Source organism: Lampetra fluviatilis, chromosome 21 (assembly GCF_964198595.1).
Source record: "Lampetra fluviatilis chromosome 21, kcLamFluv1.1, whole genome shotgun sequence".
NCBI classification, from domain to species: Eukaryota; Metazoa; Chordata; class Hyperoartia; order Petromyzontiformes; family Petromyzontidae; genus Lampetra; species Lampetra fluviatilis.
The window spans coordinates 2,011,505-2,025,079 of record NC_136295.1 but is presented as its reverse complement, the minus strand read 5'-3'; the positions used below and the strand labels follow the sequence as shown (position 1 = coordinate 2,025,079).

The 13,575-nt window shown below is 43.4% G+C and overlaps 1 protein-coding gene across 1 annotated transcript in view; it reads right to left on the bottom strand.

The window, feature by feature from the left end:
• Window positions 1-12,968, bottom strand: part of LOC144938037 (plexin domain-containing protein 2-like) — a 72,406-nt gene extending 59,438 nt beyond the window's left edge. Inside the window, 5 exon segments of the mRNA XM_078865727.1 lie at window positions 4,416-4,485; window positions 6,263-6,415; window positions 9,961-10,106; window positions 12,087-12,149; window positions 12,863-12,968. Of these exon segments, the coding sequence (XP_078721853.1) occupies window positions 4,416-4,485; window positions 6,263-6,415; window positions 9,961-10,106; window positions 12,087-12,149; window positions 12,863-12,968 (538 nt within the window).
• Window positions 12,969-13,575: the final 607 nt, after the last annotated feature.

Below are 13,575 nucleotides of genomic sequence, written 5' to 3'. Positions count from 1 at the left end.
ATGGCTGTTGTCCATCCGCATCGGGCAGCCAAGTAACATTTCATTCGTGCTAGAGATCTGAAAAGGTGAAAATGATTCGGCATTTTCCTCATTTTAGACAAACTGTTTAAAAAGCAATGCCTTCTGAAAGCCAGTGGGTAGGGCCCTTAATCACACAATTAGTTCACAAAAGGCTGTACATTATGATTATATATTTCTTAAAGGAATGCCAATTCTTTAAAGCTGACAATGTGGTAAAAACAGTATAGCCGCTGCAAATGAGCGAAAATACTTTCATATTTATCCTTCATGCGCCACTTATGCTGCGTATAAAAATCACATTCTTGCAGTTACATAAACAGTGTATATATATACATATACACACACTCATCGCGAAATGCCAGCTGGATGAAAATAAATCACACATCTGCTTGGATCTAACGTTGAAAGCATTTGTGTGAAGGCCAATAATCAAACACTACACTGTGTATGGTTTAAAAATAAGTGCACCATTTTCGGGAGAAATGCACCGCACTCTGATTTGACACAAAACAGCAAAAGTTAAACAAATCCTCCCAAGTGTTTACTAACATGATTTGTTCAAGAATGTCTGACCTCGTGGATTGTTTTAATGCTATTTAACCTTGCGAGCACACAGCACATTTACATTTCTGCCCGTCAAGTCACGTTCAACATTAATACTACAGTACCTGGAGAAAAACACAGTACAGTACACCTATGCTGAATGCAGCAACCCCTGTTGTTTAACTTGTTCGATTTGTGTGCTTTTATGTGGATACATTAGACATTACTATTTATTTATTGATATGCGAATTCGGATGCCACTCACTCAGTATGCATATGAAATAGTGGCGTTTGTTTCCTGCGATCACTGTCTAAATGCGTTTGTTACCTTTGGTGCAAAAAAAGTCAACTGCTGAGAACCTCAATGTAACCTGTTCATATTTACAGGTTGCCGAGGATCCCCGCCCTCCTCTTCTTCATATCATCTACGCCTCTACGATGACGATATGTAATGGATAGCAAACGTATTTCTCAACTTCGTAGAGCAAGCAAGAGGGAACTCTTTCGGCATGAAGTGTAATGTCCCGGCTTGTGTCAAGAGGCCTCAAAATCCACACGAGCAACACCACCTTTTCCAAGCCATGCACCAAAGGATGCTAGTCGCAAACCGAACCATAAAGTTATCTAAAGGAGCTGAAATTACCACAAAAAGCGCACGTTATTTTGTGACGAGGCCAAGACCAAGAAATTGGTCGTTACTTAAAAAAAAAATACGAGCTCCATTGCAGGTTCTAGGCCTGGAATTGAATCCAGGGTCACGGTTTTCTGGCATGGCATTGGTCCCCTGAGCCAGCCAGCAATGTCCATTTGCTGTCATTTAACGCTAAAATATTAAACTGTCAAGAGATATTAGTAATCAAAACAATAATTTTCAGAGTAGTTGATTACATAAATAACCCGATTGCCCAAGTTTAATCAATGCGCAAGTTGGAATCAAATATTCTTAGGTTTTTTCAGTAAAGTCACGTAGGTAAAACATTAAAATTAATAAAAGTAAAAAAAATCACAACGTTTCGGAGGCAACACAAGCCTCCGTCTTCAGGTGGAACCGTCACAGCACGATAGCTGTATCAAGAAACGTCGTGATTTTTTATTTATTTTTTATTTTACTTTTATTAATTTACATTTTTTACCTACGTGACTTTACCGAAAAAACCTAAGAATATGAATCATTGCAGTCACGAAAGCTTCAAATCTAGAATTGGAATCAAATAACCAACTCGGGCTGGTTTAAAATCACAAAACTACTTGCGGACTCTCAACAGCCATCTTCGGAGCAGCCACAGCGCACAGGCAAATGATAGCAATTCACTTGAATGTAACAGGTGACATCAAAACTTTGGGCGAGCATTGCCGAGCTCTGTTGGGATAAAAGCTATCCCCAAAAACAAGCTTTTTGAAATAAAAAGAAAAAAAAGTAGACCTACCATGTAAAAATGTAGGAACTTCAGATGCGACTCGAACTGATAACTTAAACGTACGCGTAAAAACTCACTGGACTTTGAGTAGTGTGTGGCTGAAGCATTCGGGCAGCAATTGGAATGTTGCAAATTCAAATCCCAGTCTGGAGTCAACTCATCTTTATGAAGTCAATAAAATTCGCAACAAAATGGATTGGTGGAAAGGTAACAGTGGTTGGCTTACGGCCAATCTTAGCCCTTGCTATGGCAATGTTGACATTCCACTATCTCTTCTCTACTGCCCATTCTCTCCCCCCCTCCTTCCCATCCCACCCCTATACTTTCGTGATACCCAATACACCCCCCCTCCTCTCTATCGCGGTTACTCATGCCTCAATCCTTGCAAGCCCCTGCCATCTGAAATCATTCGATTCTCACCGTTTTTTTTTAACCATGTCAAGTGCCTTCAGTGAAGGCCTTAAGTTAAGGCGCCCTCTAAATATAAAAACACACTAGATTAGAATAAGGGTTGTTAGCCAATGAAGAGAACAGCCCCTGGCTTGTTATTTTAATGTTGAGGCTTCAAGACGGTGGTCACCGCATCGCGCACTTTCAGATGCGCTTCTGCGGCCGTCTGGAACGCTCTTCCTTCCGATATTAGGAAGCCACTGGAGATATGTAATTTTAAATCTAGATTAAAAACGAATTTATTTCGAAAAGCTTTTTGTGTTTAAATCATAAGCTTTACTTTTTCTGAACATCTTAACACCTGTTTTATAGACAAAAAGGGTAAAGCCTATCCTTATTTTTTCATCGTTTTAGATACTGGCAAAAATATCCCATATATTTGTGTTTTGTTTTTCTTCCCCCGGCACCTCCGATTAGGAAGGTTGGCTACATACGGTGCGAAAGAAAGTTCAACGTACATACAGGACATGGAAGCGTTCAGCTCTTCTGAAAATCTTGAGTATTTAATTAAATAATCGCTTCCCGAGTTCAAATGTGATATTTGGCAGAGCAACTGTTCCACGAGGATACATGAGAAAAACATGTCTCTCGAAAATAATTTCCAGGGGAGCCAATAAGTTTACTTATTGCTTTAATTATGAACGCCCGTCCATCCAGGAACCCTTCACATGTGTCCACACACACAAAAAACTAAAATCCTGAAACCAACTGCCAACAAAACTTTTATATCACACTGCCCAGTTGCCAAAATCTGTCGTTTTAGGAAATGTTATACTTTAAAATAACTTAACTCTTTATTTCACCAGGTAAGGCCCAGAGCTATGCAACTCTTTTTAAGAAACGACCTGGCCACAAATGATCACCCAACAAAGTGGTTTATGATGTGGAAATTTATAGCAGCCAAATACTCTAAACGTCATGTTTCTAAATGGGAAGTCGGGCAAGAATTTACAAAGGATCCCATTACTAAAGCACATATATATGAAGACAAAGATCTCCCATATCGCCTTAACAGACAGGCGGCAAGTGCTGTTAGCAAGCAGCGCCTATGAAGGCCGGCACGGCACCACGAGGGCGTGGATGTTCAGCACCACGCCCGACCGCCTATTTTTCCCCAGTGGCAATATTTTCACACACCGCACCACGTACTCATTTGGAGGTCAACCTAGGGGAGGCTCAGGACCGGTTCAAATTAACCTCACTGGTGTTGACTCGGGTCACCAGGTTCGTAGTGTGGCACGCTACCTTGATCTACATATATACACACACACAGTATACCGTGAGGTGCTGCAGTGGTTAGTGAAATATGCTATGAACTTCTCAGCCACAACTAAACTAGAATGGCAAGTGATATCCGAAACAGTTCTGTTGCTCCGCCCCCACTCCTCACCAACCCATATTGACCAGCATGAAGCATGACAAAATAACCCCGGTGATAGACATGGCTTTAAGAGATCCTCAGCCAATGGTCAACCGACTGTAAACGTTAATAACCATTTGATAGAAATCAGATTTAATTCTTTTTGGAGAAAAAACAATTACCACAGATGACAAAATCTGAAAATATTCCAAGGCGAAGAGTACTGACCATCGCTCAAGCATGTTAAAATAATAACAAAAATTTGAGCAAACTTTACAACATGTGATTTATTTTAAGAATACACGGTCTCAATTTTTTTAAACACAGATTGACAAATGCTGCAATTAGGTCCAAGAAGCTGGGCCGTTAACGAAACCAACAGTGTCCACCATCTAATTATGGACTTATTGGTGCTTTTGACCGGGTACAAGGTTTACGGTATAAATGCATACCGCGTGAACTAAAGATGTTTGTATATGTGTCATTACGCGTTTGCCGTGTATGTTGTCAGTTGACACCGCAAACATTATTTGCAAATGGGACGTTTCATCTACAAGGGATTATCCAAGTGAAATACTTTTGAAAGATAATAACGCCGAGGGGGGGGGGGGGTATGTCCTTACCTCCTGTGGCGAGAGTCACCGAATGCAGATCGTGTCCATAGTAAGGAAAGGCAAAAGATAAATTCACATTCTGCAATGAATATTACAAGGAATAAGTTCAGCCACAATTAAACAATTTCCAACATCAATGAACTGCACACGTTTGCTTGTACTGAAAAACGCAATTAACTAATTCATATATCCATAATAAAAGGTTCTTTGGGTTAGATTGTGTCAATATAAATGTGTTGTTAATCCACCATGGCCAATTAGTAAGGTTTGGAGAGTACACCAACAGCATTTACAATTTGAGTACGACATTTCAATAGTGATTGCAACCAGCTACATCAGGCGAAATGTTGCGCTAAAATTGTAAATGTTGTGGGTTTACTCTTAACACACCTAGTAACGAAACGGCTCATTTTGTTGACGTGATAAGCCTTACTAAATTGGCTGTGTCAGGTGGTAGCGAATAAATGACACATTCATATTACGCGATCTAATATGCATAATATTGGTCGTGAAAGCCTGCATGTTAAACCCATTAATGTAGCGAGGCATCATATTTGTGCCATGCCTTCAAAAATGAAAAACATCGATGGCTTGTCACCACAATCACCTGGAAGGCAACCGATTTCGTCAAATCTCAGAAGCCAATTAGGAATCGAGCTCGAAGTGTCGCTAAGATTGCGCAACCGCCATGCCGCCAAGCGGGTTGCTCCGAGCTGCTGCAGGAGGAGGGCAACGCTTGGCGCAACAAACGGCGGTGACGCACAAACACACTGTCGTGCCACCGTAGCGTCACCGTAGCATGTTACAGCTTTCACGCTTTCCCCCGCCTTCACCAGCGTGGTGAGGTATGGTCAAATAACCCCCCCCTGCCCCCCCCCCCCCAAGCACGGCATGGGGGAAGCCAGTGGATTGACAGAAGGGCTGCACATGAACCTGAAAAACTGCCGTGTTTAATGAACTGTCAGAATAAGAACAAACTAAATAACTTGTCATTTGTTTCCGAAAAACTTTGGTTGAGGTGGTTTCACACGCCACAATATTTATTCGTGAATATAAAAAAAGAAAGATTCAATATTTGGACCAAAAGGACTCCAATGAAGGCATGAGGCCGCCTAAAGAATTTGAAACGTTTGTGCCTTATTAAAAGTTCTATTACATGCCATATGGGCACCATATCTTTCACAGCCACACATGCTCATGCAATGTTTTCATTAATAACCATACGTGAGGTCTAGTTTAGTTTTTTTCTTGTGCTGATGTCACGTTTTCATTTTTAGCCACAAACAACTTATATATATTTAAAAAATGAGTTCCTTGCTAGTGTTTTGAAACGAAATATTTAACATTTTAGATTTCATTAGAGTGTATATTCAAAAATCCAGTGTTACATGCATTGCTTAGAACTGAAAACAAAGCAAAGAATGTTCAAAGGGATCTTAAGAGATGCGAGCAAAAGAGCTAACCGGTTAACGAACATCTGCCAAAACCCACATTGTACACTGGATTTTAATATAGAACACTGAGACAATGGCTATTTAATACGGTACATTTATTTCGAACAAATTGGCAAGTTGCTTTGGTCACCGTTTATTGCTCATGCAAAAAAAATACCTCATCAACAGGATGAGAATCCTGGCCCTAATAATGACATAGAAGTTGCCCAGACAAACATTTGTTAAGTCACGTCCCATTCACATTATACACTTTAAAAAAAGTGGTATATGAACTCCCAAGCATGCAATAGTTTCAACCTTAAAAATAATGCAGCATCCGACAGTTATATTTGACTGGGTGGAAGCAGTAGTAGTGGTGGTAGTGGTCATCTCAATTACCGCCATGAGTCTGCAAAAGCTTACCACAGCCTGCCTGTATCCTCCGGAGAGAGACTCGTGAGCTCGCACTCCACCTGGGGAACCGTCCACGGTGCCGTCCAGCCCCACCCACATCTCGCGAGCGCGCCGGTCGCCAGAGCCGTACAGGCGCGACACGTAGTACGTGTGCTGGTTGTCCTGCGGGCAGATGGCAGACGACGATTGTGGACAATTCTCTAACCCGCACCAGGAACTAATGAACCCACTAGGGCACAAAAACCTTTGAGGCCCGAGTCAACCCTCCGATAATCATGGTTGGCTATGTATGGTGCGAAAGAAGTCCAACATGCATACAACTCTGCTGTGCACACCTGCCCACGGGGCGAGACAATCCACAGCTATTACCAAACTCAAATTCTCGTGCACTTGCCACTGCTCTCCAAAGTACTCTATTTTTTGACCTACCTCTCTATGTGATGCATTTTAGGAGCCTTGCATTTTTTTTACGCGAGTTGTACCAAGTTGATGCACGACATTGCCATTCATAACTTGACGATGCAGTTGTTTTTGGGTTGATTTATTCGTTTGCTTATTTTTTATGGCTGTAACCATGTTTGTATCATACAACCAGCTCCCTATCAAACATGAGCATTCCTTGCTCAATGGGGTTTACCACTGCAGCAAAAAACCTTAACCCTAATCACTGAAAACAATCCATGGCCCCCCAAACATCACCGACTCATATTTTTTCAGGCATCGTTGACAAACATGTTAAGTTTTTTTTATCAGCGGCCTCAACTTAAATTCCATCCATTGACCTTTGGTGCACCTCAAAAGGAGAGATTTCATGCTCAAATTGGAGCAATGAGGCGGTGCGCTCATCTGCGTTTACAGCCCTGACTGAGCCAGTAGTGGAGATTCCACATTCCCATGGCATCCACTGTTACCTTGGCCACAAAGCAGGACTCATTTTATTGACCCCCCCAGGGAGGGATATTGGGCAAAGCGAAGCAGGATCTGAATGTGCGTGTCCGTTTTGCTCCGAGACACGGCACCCACTCATCGCCACTCGCGTCCTTCGAGGTGAAAACCGCCGAGGGAGATGGCATTTCCATCCCTCTGGTCAGATTTTAGAACCGCTTTTGTTTTTGGTCGGCCTTCCCCCGCACCTCCCGATGAGCAAAGTTGGCTATGGTACGGTGTAAAGAGCTCCAAAACTATGCATATGCTTGGCACAACATTTACAGCACACTCACGAGTGTGTACTGGTACTGTGCGTGCAGTCTTACAAAATGTGACCGCTGCGGGCGACTCAAAAACTAAACAAAAAAATCCAAATATGAACGATAAGTAAAGCTACTTTTTTGTCCAGTTCAAAGCATATTAACCAATTAAGAGTCCAAATGGTGCCCACTCCACAACATGCTCAGCCAAGGCCGATTTCTTCACATCCCAGGCCAGTGTGGATTAGATTGCTCCCAGATACTCCGCTAGTTACAAAAAGTCAAGTAGTGGTCAAAGAGATTTCCTGCTCAAATGAGCACCGAGGCAGTACTCAATCTCCTGCTTCCGATGGCGAGTTTATCCAAAATAAACCACTGTTTAAGTTCCGCCCCCCACAAAGTGGTATCTATTTTATTGACCCCAAAATGGATGATGGGCCGAGTTAACCCCAAGTGGAATTTGACCTCGCAACCTTCAGAATGCGGACTCGCTCGCTTCACCGCTGAGCAACCCGACCCGGTTACAGCCCTTTGTCAATCCGCTGCTTGATGAAAACAGATGCCCTCACACAATTCCAGCCATTGGCGGATGATTGACCATACTTCGCTACGCTAGTCAATGTGGTTTGGTGAAGAGGTGTCGGGTGGGGGGGTGTCGGTAGGGGGGGGGCAGCCACCGGTTCAGATGTCACTCAGCATGGATGTTAGCTGTGGCTGGGAATCAAACTCAGGTGGCTGGGTGCCAACCATTGCACCAACGGTGCCCCCAATAAATGATTAAAAAAAATGTTCGATAGGTTTCAAGCATTTATTTTATTTTGCATTATTTAGTACTGTATCGTGCCTTTTATCATACAATCTCAAACTGCTTTAAATCAAGGATACGAACAATTGTCTTAAGTAATCCTGGAATTAAAATTAGTGACATTTGTGCGTCTCGTGTACATTTCAATATAACAACGCAAGTTGCAATTTTGCGACTACACAAAATCCTAATTGTGAAAAAGTGCACCACAAACCGCACCTCCGATTAGCACAGCTGGCTACGTATGGTGCGAGAGAACTTCAACGTATACAAACTTTTGACTCCATGGTTTGTGACGGAATATCAGAAGCTGTACTGTACTTCAAATTTCAGAACCGAGTAGAGATTGCATGGCACATTCATAATAATGGTTTATCTCGCAATGCTTCCTGATTTTTGAAGGTTTTGTATGTTACCCAATAGCTACTGTTAAGTAACTATTCACATGACGATTTTAAAACTGCCGATAAGATTTGATGTATTTAAATTCTCAACAGGCCCCTGGTGTTGTGCATTTTTTTATCCCTATAAACTTTATCCTTCCGTCCTCTGTCTGTGCTATAAGGGCCATTGCCTGAAATGCCAGATAACTTTCTTTTATGGCTGCAGTATTACTGACAAGTGGTGTTTTTACGTGAATATTTTAATAATCACCGTTTTATATAGTGTCATTCATGGAAACTCAATATCATAACGCTGTACAATCCACAACACACAAGGTGCACATTAAGATGTTCTCAGCAAATTCATTCGTCTCCATACAAATTTAGCAGATAGATCGGGATGTCGTCCAAATAGATAACAAATGAATGCACCGTGCACGCATCGCCTTCCCCAACAGCACGCACAGTCATTTGTGAATTCACTGCTGAATAATAGCCACACGTCACCACACCGACCGGTGCAGTTTGGCGACAGCGGAGAGCAAGCACGTGGGAGCATAGACTTACAGTACAATGGGTTTCGTGCCAGTGCCCTCTGCCAACCACCGCACAAGCACCACAGCCACCTATGGCAACCGGTTTATGAATGGTAGTCGACCATTGAAACACTACGCAGGGCTCAACGTTAGCCATCAAGCTCCAATGAAAACGAGCACATCCTGGGCGATTTGGTCAATAGTCAGCTGTATTAACAGTGCGCTAAAGTTCCATTAAGTAATACTATTAAGTTCAACTCTGCAGATGAGGCTTTTGTGGTCTGGGAAACTAAATGTTGCCATATGAACCTTGGTAGCGAGCGAGAAGGCACTGTATATAATACAGAATTGTCAAAGATAAAATAGATCCTTCATCACCTGTTCTTGGAAATGGGCACACCAAGGGCTAAAGCCTAGATTCTATTAATTAGTAATGATTTTGCTTAAGTTAAGTCTTAATACGGTATATAATCCACAAAAAGTGGAATCAGAGGCACAACTTCGGTATGAAAAACAAATGACCCAATCTCAATCAGTTTAATAGGAGCCATATCTGAACAAGTCCTGGCCACCCAGCTTTCATCAGCACACATTGACCCACGTGGTGAAGTATGGTCAATCCACCTCCAAGACCAACACGGCGTGGGGCAGCCGATGACGGAGTTTGGACTTCTATATTTGGCGGGGGGGGGAGCGATTCCTAATGTGCCTCACATTCGGAATCACGGGTGCATATCATTTATTTAAGGACTGGATCATCACAACCGCTGCCCTCGTGGCGGAAAGCAACACCCACCACGACTTCGTCCGTGGCACCGGAAGTCCACGTGGGGTCAGTTGGACTCGATTCCGGAGACTGGAAGGTGGAGAACCAGGAAGGCCAGTGTCGATTCCGCTCGGAGTGCTGGGACACGTCCAGGAATGTATCGTTCAAGCCCACATCTGAGCACAGGGCGCACACAAGATGTAAGACAAAATAAGAGAGCGACTACCATCTGAAATATATCTGCAAATATCCCTTGCCCGAGGTCAATTAACCCTGATCACCCAACACTGAATAAATGAAAACGTTGAATTGTCATGGACAAAGGACGGAGATGCAGATGATTTTTGTTCCTTACCAGCTAATATTATTTATATTTTACGTAAAATAATGCTTTGGAATCAGATGACTTGCCTGCATCACATTACTTGGATAGAAGCAGTTTTGCGGAAAGGTAAACGACACACCATTCACAATGTGGACCACAACGATACAATTTACACTATTCATCCGAATGGTTTCCATTAACCAACATTGTGGTAATTTTTTGCTTTTCCATAGTTGACAGAGACATTCTGAGTGAAAAGGAATTGAGTATAAAAGGAGAAAATTATAATGAAAAACTAAAACAAATAAAAATTCCCACAACTTTAACTTACCACACCAATTTCACAACACGCTCACCGACGTTAAAACGTAAATGTGGTATTCAAATGTAACCAAATAAGACACCGAGCAGAAGGCAACGTCACCCGAAGGTTCGCAGTCTATTTTCTGAATAAGAGTCTCGAGAATGTATGTAGGTATGTTGAACTTCTTTCGCACCGTACGAATCCAACCGTGCTACATCGGAGGTGCGAATACATTCCAAATTACCAAATGTCATATCCAGCAAGTGGGAACGATTTGACGTTTGGGGAATGCAGCAATGGGGGCCCATGTCGAATGGCCAAAGGGGCCTAGGAAGGCTCTTGAGGGGACATTGTAACTCGGCTTGGGTACCCGGTCCAAAAACTTGGGGCTTGCCCCTGTATTCTAGTCACGGGATTTTTGTAAGTCGGACAAAACTACTCCTTATACGATGAAAATAAAAATGCATTTTACAATCAAAATCAGAATATATATTTATACCGGAGGAATCTGATGAGCTATAAAGCTCTTTTTCACAGACGTCCAGTAGGGGACGTTCAGAACGTTACAACATTTTTCTTAATACACACTTCCTAAACGCATTTTTATTCAAGTATATATCATATATAAATCTAGATATCCGTAGTCGATAAATAATGTTCACTCTTACAGCACGAGTCAAAAATCAAATTAAGAACCCGCAGTTCAGACTTGTAATTATTTTTACCAAACCACAGGTAAATCCAGGTTATTCACAAATTATTCCTCAAATCGCTTCAAATTACCACTCACCAACAAGGATAAGCAATGCTTATATTTTCATGAGGAGCAATCGGACAAAGACGGTCACCGCAGCGCGTGCTTTCAGATGCACTTCTGCGGCCGTCTGGAATGCTCTTCCTTCTGCTATTAGAAAGCTGCTGGAGCAATGCACTTTTAAATTTAGGGTTGAAAACTAATTTATTTAGAACCGCTTTATACGTTTAAATTGTTGTCCTTCCCCCGCACCTCCGATTACCACGATCGGCTACGTAACACGCGAAAGAAGTTCAAAATACAAACAATTTCAATACCACACTGACGATGTCACAGAGCGCGACGGTGAAGTCGCTGCATGCATACAGGCGAGTTACTATCCGAGGAGGGAGCTGCAGCGGTTGACATTTCCGACGGCCACGTGTGTGTTAGTACAGGAGCAGGGAGGATTTTAAAGATGCAGCGTGGCTCCGAAAAAATTCCATTCCTTCCCTTTCGACGACAAGTTCAACGCGCATAACATTACAAGCTGACCAGATACTACCATGGGTTCACCGAGACGTTTGGCAAAATGCACCAAACCCCTGTTCCCCAACTTTACCAAATCTTTCTGGCACAAGCTACAAAGTCCCCAGCGATTCGTTTCAGCCGCAACTGTCCGCAAAGTTGTTTCTGCCAATGACTTTGGTACGCCACATCCATCCCACGAATTGCCGTGCAACAAACCTGTTCATGCGATTATAGGGGTAATAGGGTACAATAATATAGATCACGGATAGGCCTATCTTTTTCGCTCTCGTGGTGGTGCCTTACAATCATTCTTACGGTAAGCCGGTCTGGCAGTGTCCCGGAATGTATCGAGGGAGACATTAAGCCATTTACAATCACCACCATCACCAACTTCTACTACAACCATCATCCATTCTCATCGTCAAATTGCCTGGCCCAGATCCCCGCAGCCCTCGGCTTACATGTGCACACAGTCACCCCAACCCCGAAAACTGCTTTTGGGGTTGGGCGTTGTTGTCCTTCCCCCGCACATCCGATCAGCACGGTTGGCTACGTGCGGTGCGAAAGAAGTTCAATATACAGGGTGTGGTCCAAATGTCTTGTGACCCCCCCCCCGCCCCCATTTAATTCTCTAAAACGTAATGGGGTTGTATACTAATGGGTGTGAAAATAGAAATGCATGATAAAAATTAAAAAAAAATGTTAGGGGGTCAATTAAACGACCCTGTATATACATCCCGAACAAACCAAGGCAGATGCCCCAGTCAGCCTAGGTCCATCAACGTAGTGAAGTAAAACCGCGATTATAAAGTCCAAGATCTCGCTGCAAATTATTGCCACACGAACACGGGACAGCAGATCTGCCGATGCCCAGTTAACGGCACGTCTTAAACATTTTATAAAAAAAAAAATCTATAAATCCTAACCCACGTTATTTTAAGTGAAAAAACCGGAGCCTTTATCCGCCCCGATGTACCCAAAACGCTCGATGTCACGGCGCGGCAGGAACAAGCGTGGCCAGCCAGCCAACAACCCTCACCTGCGCCGCCAGATGCGGGGCACGAAGCCAGCAGCAGCAGCAGCCATGCCCAGCGCAGCAGTGGCAGGGCGGTGGTGGTGGTGGGAAGCAGATGCAGGGAACTCATGACCGCGATGCTGCTGCTGTCACTGCCAATGCGCCCTCCTCGCACACTGCAGCAGCCTTTTAAACGCTCGGTGGTGGTGGTGGTGGGGGGGGCCTTGGGGCGTGAGCCGGTTTTGCAACTCGTCAAAAGCCAACACGGACCAGAGATTTGTGGCGTCCGTGTGCTCAGCTCTGGGGTTCGCTCCGAAATGTCTTCTTTGCCCGTCGTTTAACACGAGGGCTGCGTTGAGTTTGCCCGGGCGAATGTGAAACAACACACAACCGCGGACTGTGTCGCCTCACGTGAATTATATTTGAGTCTCTTAAGGATATTGTATTATTGGCTTTCCAGACCCCCTCCCCTGCCGCCCAAGCAAGCAACACTCTGAACCGGTTTCAAATTTGTCCTGGGTCCTCATAAGCAGCCAAGCATGTTGAACAAATGCGGCTGGATTAACCAGATGCTGTTGCCAAGAGGACCCCACATGTGAACTGTGGAACCCCGTTAAATGTAAAAAAGCAATAACCCGTACACACACTCTCATGCACTGGGGGAAACTTTATACCCCGTAAATAATACATGTTTAAGCAATAGCCGAACAACCTACTGGCTTTCCAGACCAATACCG